Source organism: Pelophylax lessonae (genome assembly GCF_965119305.1).
Source record: "Pelophylax lessonae genome assembly, chromosome: 7".
In the NCBI taxonomy this organism is placed as follows: Eukaryota; Metazoa; Chordata; class Amphibia; order Anura; family Ranidae; genus Pelophylax; species Pelophylax lessonae.
Window position 1 is genome coordinate 283640565 of NC_138774.1, and position 18023 is coordinate 283658587.

The 18023-nt window shown below is 44.3% G+C and overlaps 1 protein-coding gene across 1 annotated transcript in view; it reads right to left on the reverse strand.

The window, feature by feature from the left end:
* Positions 1-18023, reverse strand: part of LOC309559680 (rho GTPase-activating protein 6-like) — a 189229-nt gene that overhangs the window by 108459 nt on the left and 62747 nt on the right. Inside the window, exons 6-10 of the mRNA XM_082263077.1 lie at positions 15763-15818; positions 12759-12909; positions 9165-9313; positions 7393-7557; positions 66-163 (exon numbers count right to left, since the gene is read on the reverse strand). Coding sequence (XP_082119203.1) covers positions 66-163; positions 7393-7557; positions 9165-9313; positions 12759-12909; positions 15763-15818 — 619 coding nt within the window. The remainder of the gene's footprint in view (positions 1-65; positions 164-7392; positions 7558-9164; positions 9314-12758; positions 12910-15762; positions 15819-18023) is intronic.

The following is an 18023-nucleotide window of genomic DNA, read 5'->3' on the forward strand; positions in this document are numbered from 1 at the left end:
ACAGAATAACTTTTTATATTTTTTTATATACATTTATCTCATATACCCAGTATATTGCCACTTACTGAGGGTTTGAGGATTTACGCCGCAATAAGTAATCTACAACTTCTGGATCTGTCTTCAGTAACCGTATCATTATTTCACTATGTGTATGGGGAGGGACCTGATAAAAAAGAAGAAAATAAATGTATTAAAATAAATAAAATACAATGTGTTAAAAGAAGAAAAAAAATAAAATGTAGTAAAATAAAATACAATGTGTTAAAAGAAGAAAAAAATTAAATGTAACAAAATAAATAAAATACAATGTGTTAAAACAAGAAAAAAATAAAATGTAGTAAAAAAAAAAAAAAAATACAATGCGATAAAAGAAGAAAAAAACTAAAATGTAGTAAAATAAATAAAATACAATGTGTTTAAAAGAAGAAAAAAAATAAAATGTAGTAAAATAAATAAAATACAATGAGTTAAAAAAAGAAAAAAAATGTAGTAAAATAAAATACAATGTGTTAAAAGAAGAAAAAAATAAAATGTAGTAAAATAAATAAAATACTATGTGTAAAAGAAGAGAAAAATAAAATGTAGTAAAATAAATAAAATACAATGAGTTAAAAGAAGAAAAAAAAATGTAGTAAAATAAATAAAATACAATGTGTTAAAAGAAGAAAAAAAATAAAATGTAGTAAAATAAATTGAATACAATGTGTTAAAAAAAATTAAAAAATTAAATGTAGTAGAACTAAAACTGAAGAATGTACAAAATTTTGAGTATGTGATAATACCATTTACTGGCTAATTTAAGTTCATAAAGACACAAGATTTCAGTATTTTTCCAATCCCTTTGTCAGGATTATACAACTATATACAGCCTGACTAAGGGGTCTAAGGAATCCCAAAACATGGCACAACACTCTACTAAACTCAAGAACACAAATGTAATATATTGCAGTTTATCTTATTTAACATTTTAGGACCATTTGTTTTCTGCTACATATTTTTGGTAAAAAAAAAAAAATCGCAATAAGCATATTTTGATTGGTTTGCTCAAAAGTTATCGTGTCTACTAACTACGGAAAAGATTTATGTCACCTTTTAATGTTTGTTTTTTTTTTTTTTTTACTAGTAATGGTGGCGATCTGCAATTTTTAGCGGGACTGCGACATTGTGGCGGACAGATCGGACCCCTAACTGACATTTTTGGGGGTACCAGTGACATTACTACAGTAATCAGTGCTAAAAATATGCACTGTTACTGTGATAATGACACTGGCAGGGAAGGGGTTAACCCAGTGGGTGATCAAAGGGTTAAATGTGTACCTAGGGGAGTGATTCTAACTGTGAGGGGGTTGGGTTTATGAAATGACCATAGAGACCTGTGGTCCTATATAGAAGGATCACAGGGGCTCTGTGATCATTCCAGAGAGAGGAACGGTCAGATGTGTTTACAACAGCTGCCCGTCCTTCTCTCTCAGCGGGGAAAGATCGTAGATGCCAGGCGGCAATCGGAGCCACCTGCTCCGTGCATCGGAGTCCCCGCTAAGTGGGGGCGGGAGAGCGCCGTCGGCGGCGTGCGTTAACCTCCTAGCTGCAGGTACGCGACCGGCATATACCTACGGCGTTCCGCACAGGAGAGAATGCCTGCAGCAGTATTTCTGCGGCGGGCGGGCGGCAACCGGTTAAACATGAGGGGTGGGAAAAATCGTAAAACAAATTCCCAAGGTTTATCATAGCCAACCAGGTAAACAGGAGCTCAACCATAAACAACTGGAAAAATCAATAAAAGATCAGCGCAAGTACAATAAACCAGCTGCTAGCAATGAAAGGTACACACGCCTCTCACAAAAAAAAAAAATTCAAAATTGCAGCGCTAATAAATACTAATAAAATAGCCCAAAGTTATGGGATCAAAAATAGTCCAAATAAAATCCTTAGTCTTTGGAATAAAATGTCCTCATTCACAAAAGCGTTTCCAGCCAATGCTCCTCCTCAGAGGCCCATGAGGACGAGCATTGGCTGGAAACGCGTTGGGCGGAGCTACTCACGTGACGTCACGTCGCCGCGATCGCTGCTTTTGATGTGAGTGGCTACACTTTGTTTTTTTGTTGTATATGCAATGTGACTACAGTAAATGTTATCTTTTTTTTACCATGCACTGATCTGTGGACTTTTGGAGAGGAATAAGTGTGAAATCATCCTGGCTTTGTGAATGGGATTGGTCATTTTGTTTAATCTGTGGATATGTGGTAACCTGCCTTTCTAAATGGGAACCTTTGGGTTGAGATACCATTGGAGAGGAAAAGGCGCTTTACCAAGTAATATCTGGATGCGGGATTGCATGCGGGGTGAAGGAGCAGATCACTATAGGTCTATGTTTTCCATCATGGGTGCACCTCCCCTGTCTGTTTTGCAATTAAATATTGAACCTACTACATCATGATATTATTTTTTATTTTTCATGCTTATCCCCATTGTCATGCCTTGGCTGGGAATTGATCTTGTAGTCTGGTAGGTTCTGGATCGTTTCCCTGCTGGCTGAGCCACTGGGTGATTCCTATTCTGGGCTTGATTCTCACTATCTCCTACCTTTTGGTATGAGACTCTTGCTCCACCCAGTGGCCAGCTGTAGTCAGTTACCTCGTCCCCTGACCTATATAAACCCTCTTCTACTTCCTGCTAGTGCCTTAGTATAGGTTTTGCTTCCTGTTTGTCTGCTGTGTATGGTCTGTTCTCGTTGCTGACCCTGGCTTACCTTGACCTCTCTTTGGATCTCCCCCTTGGACTGTACTGAGTCTGGCTATCGACCTCGGCTCGCTCTTGACCTCATTCTTCGGTTCACCCCTTTGGACTTACCGGCTCTGGCTATTGAACTTGGCTTGATCTAGACTACTCTTCTGGACTTCGCTTCCTTGGGGTCTGGCTCCTGACCTACTCCTAACCGTGAGTCATTTTCTTATTAGTTGTTCCTTAAGTTTGCTGGTTGCATTTTCATTTTGTGGTCCCGATATTTCGGCTGCAGGACCCTATCCGCTCCTCCACCTGTTACCGGGATAACCAGACTACTGGTCAGGAAACCGGAGGAGCGGTTGGGGTCTCTGGCAGGCCTAACACCCATGAATCGAGCTTTGGAAGGAATCCTTATGAACTGTGATATACCTCTTTCTCCTCCCATCAGGACAGGTTTGTCAGGTCACCTGTGGCCAGGTGACGACTGCACCCTGTTGGAGGCAGGGGGTGCACCGCAAGGTAGTGAACCCAGTAGCTGACTGCTGCAGATGGACAGGAACGTGAGCCCAAGATTCCCCAGGGTGCGGGGTCTAATGCCTCGTACACACGCATCGATTATTGGCCGGGAATTTTCGGCCAACGTCCGATCGGCCGATTTTCGGCTTGTTAGGATGATGCTTCTGACAATCGACTCCGACTTTTCGGCCGAAAAAAATCTGGTGTGCAGACTATAAAATTTTTGTTGGCCATCAACACAACGGCCGATTTTCCGTCAGTCAGTACAGATTTCGGCAGACAAAAATCTGATGAGCAAGACTGGGCATGCTCAGAGAAGAAAAAACACACGGAAAGTAAACCAGCCCATGACATCACTTCTGAAGTAGATTTTTGTTGGCCGAGAAAATTTGTGTGCAGTCTAGGCAAATTCCAACCAACAAAACACCACTCTGGACAAAAGTCGGACGATCGGTCGGCCGATAATCTTTGCGTGTGTACGAGGCATAAGACCCAGCAGGTGTTCACCAGAGCCTCTAGTGGGGAGGATGGACTTGGCTGCAGCTGAGCCCAGGTCGTGGCTCCTGGGGTCCCCCGGGTCACATTCCATAGGAAGAGAGGGGAAGCAGCCAGTCAGGACACAAGGGATAGTGATGGGTAAGCCGAGGTCGGGACAACAGGCAGACAAGGGTAACCAAGGAACAGGCCAAAGGTCAGGGTCACAGGCAAACAGGAGAAGTCAGAGACAAGCCAAAGTCGGTACACAGAAAGGTAGATCAAGCACACAGCAGACAGGAAACAACTAACAAACACTGTTGAACAGCAAAGCAGACCTGCAGTGCACTGGTTAATATAGATTTCCTGGAATGGCCTGGGGTGGGGCCGAACAGGGAGGAGAGATGATAAAAAGGAGCCAGAAGGGGAGTCGGGCCTCTAATGAAGACATGAAGGAACAGGTAAGCTGCCTAACACTATTGCAAGTCCATGACAAGGTTATAGAGGTACCTTTATGGATTCCTGGCCACTGTTTGTGAACTTTGAAATGAGGACATTTTTGTTTAATACGTTTTTATTGAAGAAAAATTTTCAAATACAAAGAATAAACAAAGAAAAACCCCAAAAGGGGGCATGTAACATGGTGTAATATGACAAGGTAGGCAATACAGTACAAAAATAAAGGACGGGCAATAATAATACAATACGGTTGAAAGGAGCCTAAGCTAGGCTCGTCTCCCGACCAAGAAAGATCCATCATCACTTAAGAGGCCTTCATTTGAGACACACCAAAATCTGGTATCCGCCATACTTTTTTATTTTTTTGACGTTACATGCAATAGAAAATGGTAAACAAAAGCAGAAACAAGTAGAAGGTCAGAAGAAGGAACGGGGGGAGGGAGAGACAAGGAAGAGGGAGAATAAAGAGGGAGAAGGGGGGGACGGGAAAGGGGAATTGAGGAGGACTTCCTTGGTGCAACTCACTGATGGACCATAAGGTTTCAACGGTCTTGAGACATATAATCGGCATAAACATCAGAGTAGGTAAAGGACAACCAGCAGGCCCATATCTTGTAGGCTTGAGGGGCCAGACCCCTGTAATCGAGTGTCATGTCTTCCAATTGAAATTAGGACATTTTATTCCAAAGACTAATGATTTTATTTGGACTATTTTTGATGCCATAACTTTGGGCTATTTTATTAGTATTTATCAATTTTGAATTTTACATAAACAACTGGAGCTTACCTGAAAAAACAACACACCCTCAAAGAGGACCAAGTCCTCTAAAAAGCAGCCTGCAAAACCTTGCGGCCAAAAGAAGCATCCACAGATGCCAACACAACCACTTACAATAACTTTGTGAAAGTGTGCACCGACGACCAGGTGGCCGCCTTGCAAACATGCGCCACTGACGCCTGATGACGGAAGGCCCAGGAGGCACTGAGCGCCCGAGTAGAGTGTGCCTTGACAGGGAAAGGAGGAACCTGACCCCTGATGCAATAGGTCTGAATCACTGTCTGATCCATCTGGACATGGTCGCAGAAGAAGCAGACAACCCTTTGTGAGGTCCATCCATGAGTACAAATAGTGAGTCTGACTTCCTAAATGACTCAGTAGCTGCCAGGTACACCGTAATTGCCCGGAACTCATCCAAGACATGCAAGGCAATTTCCTTCAGATGTTTAGGCCTGGGACACAGGGAAGGCAACACGATGTCTTAATTCAAATGGAAATCAAAGACAACCTGAGGAATGAATGACAGACAGAGGCAAAGCTTAACCACTTTACCACCGGAGGATTTTCCTGCTTTACGTCCAGGCCACTTTTTGCGATTTGGCACTGTGTGACTTTAACTGACAATTGCGCGGTCATGCAACGCCGTACCCAAACTAAATTTACGTCCTTTTTTTTCCCACAAACAGAGCTTTCTTTTGGTGGTATTTGATCACCTCTGTGCTTTTTATTTTTTGTGATAATAAAAAAATGCAAAAATTTTGAAAAAATAACAATATTTTTCTACTTTGACAGTTAAAAAATATCCAATATATTCAATTTTTGTCATATATTTAGGCCAAAATGTATTTAGCTACATGTCTTTGACAAAAAAATTCTCAATGAGCTTATTTTTAACTGTTTTAAGACCGGAAAATTTTACCCCATTCCTGACAGGCCATATTTTGCGATTCGGCACTGCGTTATTTTAACTGACAATTGCGCGGTCGTGCGACGCTGTACCCAAATAAAATTGATGTCCCTTTTCTCCCCACAAACAGAGCTTTCTTTTGGTGGTATTTGATTACCTGTGCGATTTTTACTTTTTGCGCTATAAACAAAAAAAAGCGACAATTTAGAAAAAATAACAATATTTTTCACATTTTTTATATGAAATCCCCCCCAAAAAAATGTAAAAATCGAAATTTTTTAACATTTTAGGCCAATTTGTTTTCTGCTACATATTTTTGGTAAAAAAAATTGCAATAAGCGTATTTTGATTGGTTTGCGCAAAAGTTATCGCTGCTACTAACTACGGGAAATTTATGTAATTTTTATTGTTTTTTTTTTTTTAACTAGTAATGGCGGTGATCTGGCGGCGATCTGCGATTTTATTTGCGGGACTGCGACATTGCGGCGGACAGATCGGACCCTTGACTGACATTTTTGACACTTTTGGGGGTACCAGTGACATTACTACAGTAATCAGTGCTATAAATATGCACTGTTACTGTAAAAATGACACTGGCAGGGAAGGGGTTTATTTTATTGGAGAGGGAGGGGTTAATGTATGCCTGGTGCTTACTAACGTGTGTGGGGGGAGGGGACTGTGTGACACAGGCACAGATCGCAGGTTCAGCTATGCTGAACCCTGCAATCTGTCACTGCCTGTCACTTAGGAGATCCGCCCGCTTTGTTTACACAAGCAGGCGGATTTCCACACTCGATTCCCCGACGATCGGGGAAGAGCGGCGGTGATCACCGCCTCTCCTCCCCTGGCCCGACTCCCGCTGTGTCTGAAAACAGCGGGAGCGAGCCTCCGGCGGCACGCGCGCGCCGCCCACAAGGGGAGGAGTCCAGCGACGTAGGTCTACCTCGCTGGACAATATCGAGCCACTTTGCCGCAGTACGGTCAACGTGACCGGTCGGCAAGTGGTTAAAATGAAAAAAATTGCCAGGACCAGAGATTCCAGCAAGGAACTAGGTCCTTACTCCTGACTAGGCAGAAAAAAAGTACCTAAAGCTGAGAGTGGGTGTATACCCCCTGGGACTGCCCATAGGCGGTCAGACTCACGGACGGACCTCACAAAGGAAATTGCCTTGCATGCCTTGGATGAGGTCCAGGTAATTAGGGTGTACCTGGCAGCTACAGAGTCTTTTCGGAAGTCAGACTCACCATTTGTACTCACGGACGGACCTCACAAAGGGTTGTCCGCTTCTTCTGTGACCATTTCCAGATGGGTTCAGGCCTATTGCATCAGGATTCAGGTTCCTCCTTTCCCTGTCAAGGCGCACTCCCCTGGGACTGCCCATAGGCATAGTCAAGCCTTTTCCTGCCTAGTGTCCTACTCCTGTAGGGGGCAGTATAACCCAATTGGTTAAGAAGAATCAGGAGCTGTGTCCATCAATGGACGAAAGAGAAGTTTAAATGACCCCAGTAGAAAAAAAGGTTTAGGTATACTCACTGTGTACAACGTTTGGTGATGCTTTATCATGGACTCTGTCACTGTTATTAGTGCTGCGCTGTCCAGGAAGCTTTGCTTTTCGTCCACCAAACCCTTCTCGTTCTGCAGTAAATTTGGACCAAACACTGTAGCAAGGTTGGCAGTCGACATTTTATTTCCAGGAATCTGTGTGCACAAGATTACCTTCAGTTTACATTTAAACGTTTATATCATCAACTTCCATACGCCTCGCTGCCTGGTCTCCTTGGGTTTTCCCTAAATTAGTCCCATCTGCTGACAATTTGGATTTAATGGCAGCAACAGAGGCTGGAGAAGGCCATTACTACTAGTCATAAATGCAGGAATATCGTAGAACCTCACATACATTGAACAGTGATGTCCTCTCTTCACTCCCAGCCTGGTAACCCCCTTCAATACCGGCCACTTTCACCCCCTTCCTGCCCAAGTCAATTTTCAGCTTTCAGCGTGAAAATTGCCTGGTCGTGCTACACTGTACCCATATGAAATTGTTACCATTTTTTTCCCCACAAATAGACCTTTCTTTTAGTGCTATTCGATCACCAGGCAGTGATGTTGGAGAGAAACCCTGGCTCTCAGTCTCTGCTCTAATTCATCCAAAAGAAGTTCTATTGGGTTGAGGTCAGGACTCTACAGGCCAGTCAAGTTCCTCCACCCCAAACTCGCTCATCCATGTCTTTATGGACCTTGCTTTGTGCACTGGTGCGTAGTCATGTTGGAACAGGAAGGAGCCTTAGGGTTCGATATTGAGTTGGCCCCCCTTTTGCAGCTATAACAGCTTCAACTCTTCTGGGAAGGCTGTCCACAAGGTTTTCTATTGGGTTGAGGTCAGTCAAGTTCCTCCACCCTAAACTCGCTCGTCCATGTCTTTATGGACCTTGCTTTATGCACTGGTCACAATCATTTGGTGGAGGGGGGATTATGGTGTGGGGTTGTTTATCAGGAGTTGGGCTTGGCCCCTTAGTTCCAGTGAAGGGAACTCTAAAGGCGTCAGCATACCAAGACATTTTGGACAATTTCATGCTCCCAACTTTGTGGGAACAGTTTGGGGATGGCCCCTTCCTGTACCAACATGACTGCACACCAGTGCACAAAGCAAGGTCCATAAAGATATGGATGAGCGAGTTTGGGGTGGAGGAACCGGACTGGCCTGCACAGAGTCCTGACCTCAACCCTATAGAACACCTTTGGGATGAATTAGAGTGGAGAATGTGCTTGAGGTCCGGATTATATATATTATTATTCTCAAAACTTTTGGCCACGGCTGTACAGCCCAGTGATGTCACTGCTAAATTTACAGGGTAATATCCGGGTCCGCAAGGGCATTTGTTGCACACAAAGTGGATTTATATCCTGTTAGGAAATATATTTAAATAAAAGCTCTGTGCCCAGGATTCAGCCATAAAATATATGGATACTTTTCTTTTGACATAAAAGGAAGAGATTGCCAGGAAGAGATTTCCACAATATCACGGGGCAGAGTCCATGTTTGCTTTATTATGTTTTTATCAGAGCTACCTTTTACTTTGAATTGAGGTCTGTTTACTGTATCAAGCGTTGTATGTGCTGTCGTAACACCACGTTGTATCCATTCAATGACTGTTTCTTGTCAATAGGGGGCAGGCTTACAACTGCCCTAGCTCCTGTTTCTTTCATTTTTGTACATGTGTACTGACCTTCAATAAACTATTTATGGAAAAAATAATATCGAGACTGTTGATATCCACATTTTCATGGAAGTACAGAGAACCTACCTGGTCTCCTGCAAGGCTGACTGTGTCCTTCTCATGGAGCGATACTATATACAGCATCTTCAAGACACGAAGCAATGTATCAGCATTGCATGGGGGCAAGGCAAAAATCAGGAGCTGAAGAGTGTTTATTCTTTCCTGGGGATCCAACCCTGCACACAAAAAGGAAGGTTCGATAAATCAAGGAATAACTTGGTAGCCTACGCCTTTTTCGCTCTTATGATCTTTAATCCTAACACATTTAAAATGATAAATTACAACTCAATGAACACCAGGGGCGTAACTACAGGGGTTGCAGGGGTTGCAATTGCAACCGGTCCCCATGCTCCAGGGGGCCTGTGCGGCTCCCCTGTACACCTGGATAGGAGGGGTGGTGGGGGCAGCATGTAGAGAAATCACTGTCCTCCTTTTTCCTCCTGTAGCCGCAGGAGGAAAATGGAGGAGATTGGTTCCTCTGTATGCTGCCCCCGCCACTCCTCCTATCCAGTTCACTTGTGTTCTGCTGTCTCTGGGCCCCTGTGTGCTCCCCCCCCCCCCCCCCATGCTGGTTGTAAGGTTGGGTTGGCTTTGTAACCACCACTATACAGTAAAATTCTTCCCATTGACCACCAATATAAAAGGCATTTTTCTGATGGCCCTAATGGGACTATTCTTACCGGCAGTTCCATGAGACCTGAAAATTATTTCAAGAGTTCCTCTGGGTTAAGTGGTTAATAAAGTCCGGCATAGAAACTGAATTAGAACTACAGAACAACTCCTCTTCTCCTCTTTTCCATAATATGAGGTAGGTGTTCTGTAGTCCACAGAGTAAATGGTTAGGGTTGATAACACCTTGACCTCTGGATCAACTGTGGGTATAGTATTCTGTATATGGAGGCTTTGAATTTTTTTATTTCTCTATTGGTTTAACTAGGTGAACTTGCAACTTTTTTCAACCTAAGTACCTGTGTTGGAAGCTCACAGAATTTATGGCAGGATCTTTGTATTTTGTGATCAGATGTAAAAAAAATGCTTAAAATGGTATATTTATTGGGTCAACTGTGGGTATAGTATTCTGTATATGGAGGCTTTACATTTTTTATTTCTCTATTGGTTGAACTAGATGGACTTGCATCTTTTTTCAACCTAAGTACCTGTGTTGGAAGCTCACAGAATTTCTGGCAGGATCTTTGCATTTTTTGATCAGACGTAAAAAAAAATGCTTAAAATTGTATCTTTATTGGGAGAATATCATTGTTAGGGTTTACACACACTTTAAGGGAAGTGGAGTTGCAGTACATGAAGACCACAATTAGAATATATATTAAATACAGAGGTGTAACTTGAAGCTTGTGGGCCCTGATGCAAAAGTTGATCTGGGCCCCCTCACTACCACACGCCGATTCAACCATTGATTTGCAAACCGAAGCATAGTAAACACAATTGACTATGCTTCAGTTATGAATGGACACAGTGAGTGATCAGTACCAATCACTCACTGTGTTCCTACAGAAAAGAAAGGGCTAGTAAATTAAATATTTACAGGCCCCTTTTCCCACTCACCATCCTGACCAAGGAAAGAACACAGGAGGCCCGCCAGCAAAGATGAGCAACCCGGACAGGAGGAGCGGCATATACCTAAACCGATCCCCTCCAATTTCTTCCTGCAGCCGCCGGTGAGAGGGAGAGGAGGAGAAGCAGGCTTTCAGTGGCTGCAGGAGGAGAATGGAGGGGATTGATTTGTGTATAAGCTGTCCAGGTGTATAACAGCGAAGGCCCCACGGGCCCCTGGAGCATGGGGCCGGGTCGAAATTACGACACCTATAGTTATACCAGTAATTAAATATAATAAAACATTATTCTGTCATTGCATTATCAAGGATCTTCCCATTGCATATGCTTCTGGTCAAGCCTGAAGTTAAACATGTGCTCTAATAACTGCCAACAGGTTAACAGGTATCAGCCTAAATAAGAACATATGTTGGCAGCACACCATGGATCCATGGTCGTTAGTCCAAGAGTTTATATAAAGTGACTACATTACAGCTGGTGCCGGTGCAATGTTTCAAGGCCGCGCGGGACCTTTCCTTCAGGAATGTGGATAGACCTGATGAGCAGGTCATGCTTGACCTTGAAACATTGCACCTGCCCAAGCTGTGGTGTGATTACCTTAAATAAACCCTTGGGCCATGGACCATGGATCCATGCATAAGTGCCTGCAGCCCAGAGGCGTAACTAGAGCCTTCAGGGCCCCGATGCAAGAAACCATGAAGGGCCCCCCCAGATCCCTGGCCGGGGCCCTTCCCTTCAAGCCCAGGGCTCTTCCCACTAATCCTGGGGCTCTTTACTCTCGTTGCATGGCCTTTTATTACGGTCCCGCAGCAGGATCCTTTCACAAGTTCTGCAGTGGGCTCCCTTCCTGCAATCTTTGGGCCTCCCCACAGTGGTGCAATGCCAGGGCCCGGTCGCAAGTGTGACTTTTGCAATCCTGGAAGTTCACCCACTGGTTTGCTACTGGGCCCCCTGGAGCATGGGGCCCGGTAGCAATCGCAACCCCTGCAACCCCTGTAGTTACGCCCCTGCTGCAGCCTATAGCATTAGAGTGTGCACCCCAAAGCTCATACATTTATTGAAGAAAAAAAAAAAGGAAAAAACGGTGTGGGGTCCCCCGGAAGGGTCAAGCTGGCCATACACTAGTAGATTTTCAAAGAAGTATTTATTCGAACATTTGTCCAAAAATTCACAGTACATTTGATGACTTGACCAATGTCATTTGAAATACCTCAAACTTTTGTTTACCTTTTAACATTTAATTTTGGAACAAATGGACTTTCTTGAATGAAAACCACTTTTGGTGTTAAAAAATTTGTTTAAGGAAAAATTTTCATCCTGCTCCTTGCAATTTAATTCTCGTGAACATCAATTTGACCCCCATCAACATTTTAGAAAATAAAAAAAACTTCTTGAAATAAAAAATTTCGAACAAAATTCTACTAGTTTATGGTCAGCTTATGTATTATTCCTTTTGTTATGTATAGTCTCTAACAGGCCCGGACTGGCCATAGGGCAGACCGGGCATTGTCCCGGTGGGCCACGGTTCTGAAGTTCCCTCACTGCGTCCGGCTCCGCGGCCAATCAGCCTTCTGCTCGGGGGGGGGGGGGTGTGAGTCACACCCCCCTGAGCAGAAGGCTGATTGGCCGCGGAGCCGGACAAGTCAAATGTTCCCGCAGCCCGCTTCTTCTTCATGTGGTGTCAGGCCGGTGTCCTGCCCGGCGCGGCCAGCCCAGCCCGCATTGCTGTGTGAAGCAGCTGTGGCAGCTCCTTCAATGCGGGGGGCAGCGGCGGGGAGAAGGTAAGTGCCTGCCCCCTGCATTGAAGGAGCTGCCACAGCTGCTTCACACAGCAATGCGGGCTGGGCTGGCCGCGCCGGGCAGGACACCGGCCTGACACCACGTGAAGAAGAAGTCTTGTGCAGCCCCGTGTCACCGCCATTCCTAATAAAAATAATGAGGTCAATATTCAGTTATGTGCTTGTTACGCTCTATCAAGAACCTGAATAAGCAGAACCAAACCATATGTGCGTGTCACCTAAGGATGAAAAATAAGTATAAATTTACCTGCAGCTTGTATGAACGCTGTATATAATTCCTGAGGTAGAAGAGGCTCTCGCAAGTCCCTCAGAAACCCCTTGAGCACTGCCGATATGTCATGGACACATGTGTCTTCTCCAAGGAGCACGTCACCGGAATTTGCAAATTCTTCTCGAAGCTAAAATATTATATTCAAATTTAAATGATTAAATTAAGCAAATAATAATTAAAATGTAAAATATTGAATTAAAACAATCTACTTTCTTTCATTTAGATGAAATTTAGTGCAAAAACATCCCAGAATTTTAGAATCTTATCATTATAAACGCTACATGACCAAAAGTGGGTGGACATCCAGCCATCACATCCATTATATAGCCAAAAGTAGGCGGACACCTTTCTAAGTTTGGGTGTTTGCAATGAAGGGTACTGTTAAGCCCCGTACACACGAGTCGAAATTTGGCCGGGAATTTTCGTCCAACGACTGATCTGCCGATTTTCAGTTTGTTAGTAGGATGCTTCCAACAACCGACTCCGACTCTTCGGCCAAAAAAATTCTGGTGTGCAGGCTATAAAATTTTTGTCCCCTGTCAAAACACGGCCGATTTTCGTGCAGTCAGTACAGATTTCGACAGGGAAAAATCTTATGAGCAAGACTGGGCATGCTCAGAGAAGAAAGAACACAAAGAAAGCAAACCAACACATGACATCACTTCTGAAGTAGAATTTTGTCGTGCGGGAAAATTCGTGTGCAGTCTACGAACACTCCAACCAACAAAACACTACTCTGGACAAAAGACGGACGAGCGGTCGGCGGAAATTCGTTGCGTGTGTACTAGGCTTTAATACTACAAAGTACACAGATAATTGTGCTCTTCCAACACGGTGGTAAGTTGCGTGAAGGCCCTTTTTCTATTCACCATGACTGTATCCCTGTATAAAAAAAACCAGCTCCATAAAGCCATGGTTTAATAAGTATGATGTGGAGAAACTTGAGAATCCTGCACAGAGCCCTGACCTCTACCCTACTAAACACTTTTGGGATCAGGTCTTCCCATCCAACATCAGTACCTGACCTCAACCCTGCTGAACACCTTTGGGATCAGGTCTTCTTTTCAACATCCGTTCCCGACCCTAAACCTAGTAAATGCCTTTGAGATCAGGTCTTCTTATTCAACATCCGTACCTGACCTCAACCCTACTGGTATGAATTGGAAGGACATTCCAAATGATGGAGTTCAGGTGTTTCCAGTAAAGGCTACTGGTATTACTACAACATACAAAGACATTGTAGACGATTGTTCTCTTCCAACCTTGTAGTAACAGTTTAGTGAAAGCCCGTTTCTGTTCCAACATGACTGTGCCCTGGTGTACAAGGCCAGCTCCATAAAGTCATGGTTTAATAAGTATTATTGTGAAGAAACTTGAGTATCCTGCACAGAGCCCTGACCTCTACCCTACTAAACACTTTTGGGATCAGGTCTTCCCATCCAACATCAGTACCTGACCTCTACCCCATTGAATGCCTTTGGGATCATCCAACATTGGTACCTGACCTCAACCCTACTGAACACCTTTGGGATCACGTCTTCCTTTCAAGATCAGTTCCCGGCCCCAAACTTAGTAAATGCCTTTGAGATCAAGTCTTCTTATTCAATATCAGTACCTGACCTCAACCCTACTGAACACCTTTGGGATCACGTCTTCTTTTCAACATCAGTTCCTGACCTCAAACCTACTAAATGCCTTTGAGATCAGGTCTTCTTATTCAACATCAGTACCTGGCCTCAACCCTACTGAACACCTTTGGGATCAGGTCTTCTTTTCAACATCAGTTCCCGACCCCAAACCAAGTAAATGCCTTTGAGATCAGGTCTTCTTATTCAACATCAGTACCTGGCCTCAACCCTACTGAACACCTTTGGGATCAGGTCTTCTTTTCAACATCAGTTCCCGACCCCAAACCTAGTAAATGCCTTTGAGATCAGGTCTTCTTATTCAACATCCGTACCTGACCACAACCCTACTGGTATGAATTGGAAGGACATTCCAAATGATGGAGTTCAGGTGTTTCCAGTAAAGGCTACTGGTATTACTACAACATACAAAGACATTGTAGACAATTGTTCTCTTCCAACCTTGTAGTAACAGTTTAGTGAAAGCCCGTTTCTGTTCCAACATGACTGTGCCCTGGTGTACAAGGCCAGCTCCATAAAGCCATGGTTTAATAAGTATTATTGTGAAGAAACTTGAGTATCCTGCACAGAGCCCTGACCTCTACCCTACTAAACACTTTTGGGATCAGGTCTTCCCATCCAACAACAGTACCTGACCTCTACCCTATTGAATGCCTTTGGGATCATCCAACATCAGTACCTGACCTCAACCCTACTGAACACCTTTGGGATCAGGTCTTCTTTTCAACATCCGTTCCCGACCCTAAACCTAGTAAATGCCTTTGAGATCAGGTCTTCTTATTCAACATCCGTACCTGACCTCAACCCTACTGGTATGAATTGGAAGGACATTCCAAATGATGGAGTTCAGGTGTTTCCAGTAAAGGCTACTGGTATTACTACAACATACAAAGACATTGTAGACAATTGTTCTCTTCCAACCTTGTAGTAACAGTTTAGTGAAGGCCCTTTTCTGTTCCAGCATTACTGTACCCTGCTGTACAAGGCCAGCTCCATAAAGACATGGTTTGACCAGTTTGGTGTGGAGAAAATTGAGTGTCCTGTGACCTCAACCCTACTGAACACCTTTTGGACAAACTGGAATGCCAACTGCAAGTCAAGTCTTCTCCAGCATGGAGAAAAAAAAGAAAACTAAGGCAGCCACCCCATCTAAAGACTGGTAAGCTGCAGAATGTTACATTTTTGGTTTTGGGTTTAGACTAAATTTCTTGGTCCAAAACTGAAGACAGAAGTTTTGCCTTGAATCCCACATTAAAAGAACACAATAGATTATCGTTACTTTTTTCCCCCTAATGTGTTTCTGCAGTGTGCTCACTATTTAGTATTCTACTCACCTGTTCTACTCTTTTTTTCGAACCAGCGATACGAAAGATTCCCACCGTCTGAAGTCCTAAGTCAAACAAACAAAAAAAAATGTAATATTTTGGACATTTATCAGATTATTCCCCCTTATTTTCACCTGGTGATCCTGCCAGTAACACAATTCCTGTGCTATCGCCATACAAACGCCTTCCTTTTCTCACACACTTCCTTCACCTGTGCCCCTCGAAGGGGTTAACATCCCATTCAATTACAAATTGGGGTGGGACTGATCAATTATCCCTCTCTTGGATTATTCCGGAGGATTTATAAGCCCGACAAGACAGGTGAACACGATACCCTGAGGAAGTCCACGTCACCTGGACGAAACGCATCGGTGTGTGTGCACCTCTGCACCACCCGGGTCACTCCTGCACCTCTGTGCTATCCCCCCTCCCCCTTGGATCTGCTCTCTGGAGCCCTCGCATGTACTGGATGGGCTATCACTAAGGAAGTCATTTTGGGCCCCTATGAAGCTCATTTATACAATCAAGATCACCCTGCTCTAAATGGATGAATGCCTTTGGAATATCTCCCCAATGCAGGGGTCTTCAAACTATGGCCCTCCAGTTGTTCAGAACTACAATTCCCATCATGCTTAGTCACATCTGTGAATGTCAGAGTTTTACAATGCCCCATGGGATGTGTAGTTCTGCAACAGCTGGAGGGCCGTAGTTTGAGGATCCCTGCCCTAATGGGATTCAACGCAGTGGCATCTGTGAATTGATTGAGGCTACCACTGGTTGCCTCGAGGCTCCTACCTCCCTAGCATTCCTCTAATGAGATAGAGAGGGGGGGCGCTCTCTGGGGCTGTTGGTGTGCAAACCACGCCAGGTGTACAACTAGCATCTCTACTGCTTTACAAGACTCCAGAGCCTCCTGATGTAACTCCTGCTAAGGAGAATCCACCACCCTTCAGTGAATTGGGCTAGCAAGAATAAAGAGACTCTCTGAACTGCAGCTTGCAGCACCAGCCAGCAGAGTGACCCCGATATCCGCAGTATTCTTACCCACAGAACAGTGATTACTTTATTGCCCTTTCTGGGCTTGGCCCCGTCTCACCTTCAGTCCTCCTGCATTTGATGCGGCTCAGCCCATCCATCCCTACTGAAGAAGTGAACCTGTGATGCAACGCGTATAAGGGCGGAGCCTGCCACTTCACTGTTCTTTGCCTTATTGTGAAGTTCACTTGCCCAGCCTTCAGTCCTCCTGAATTTGATGCGGCTCAACCCATCCACCCTCCCTGGAGTAGTCAACGTGTGACGAAACGCGTATAGGGGGCAGAGCCTGCCACTTCGCTGTTCGTTGCCGTATTGTGAAGTTCACTTGTCCAGCCTTCAGTCCTCCTGCATTTGATTCGGCTCAGCCCATCCATCCCTACTGAAGAAGTCAACGTGTGACGTAACGCGTATAGGTGGCGGAGCCTGCCACTTCGCTGTTCGTTGCCGTATTGTGAAGTTCACTTGTCCAGACTTCAGTCCTCCTGCATTTGATTCGGCTCAGCCCATCCATCCCTACTGAAGAAGTCAACGTGTGACGTAACGCGTATAGGGGGCGGAGCCTGCCACTTCCCTGATCGTTGCTGTTATTGTGAAGTTCACTTGTCCAGCCCGCACAGCTCATTGTGCTTATACATGTAAGTGTATTTTATCTACTTTGTCACCAATAAAATTATCCACACGTAGAGAACTAGATCTAGATCTTGTCCTTGTCTTCCTATATTTTTATCGGGATTGACCTGGAGCACACAGTGGTTTAGAGATCGGCATCATTTGGACTGTCAATTTGCAGATAGCCAATAGGATTTTATCCCGGGATGGGGGCAGTCAGTTCTGACCAACTGGTAAAACATGGGTCGGAACTTGAGGTGGGCGGCCATCCATCCATTGGTGGGGAAGTGCACAGACACAGGATTTACTGCAAGAGCACTGGCACTTTTTGCATTTGCACGATGATAGCATATTTGCACACGTCCTGTTTGCACATTGTATTTCTCACACCTTTTATATCATTTGTATGATATCACTATTTTTAGATGCATCACATTTTATATGTTTTCAGTCACAGCGGGAGTCGGGCCAGGGGAGGAGCACCGCCGATCTTCCCCGATCGTTGGGGATCTAGTGTGGAGATCTGCCCGCTTGTGTAAACAAAGCGGGCAGATCTCCTAAGTGACAGGCAGGGTCAGATTGCAGGGTTCAGCATAACCTGCGATCTGTCCTTGTGTCACTCAGTC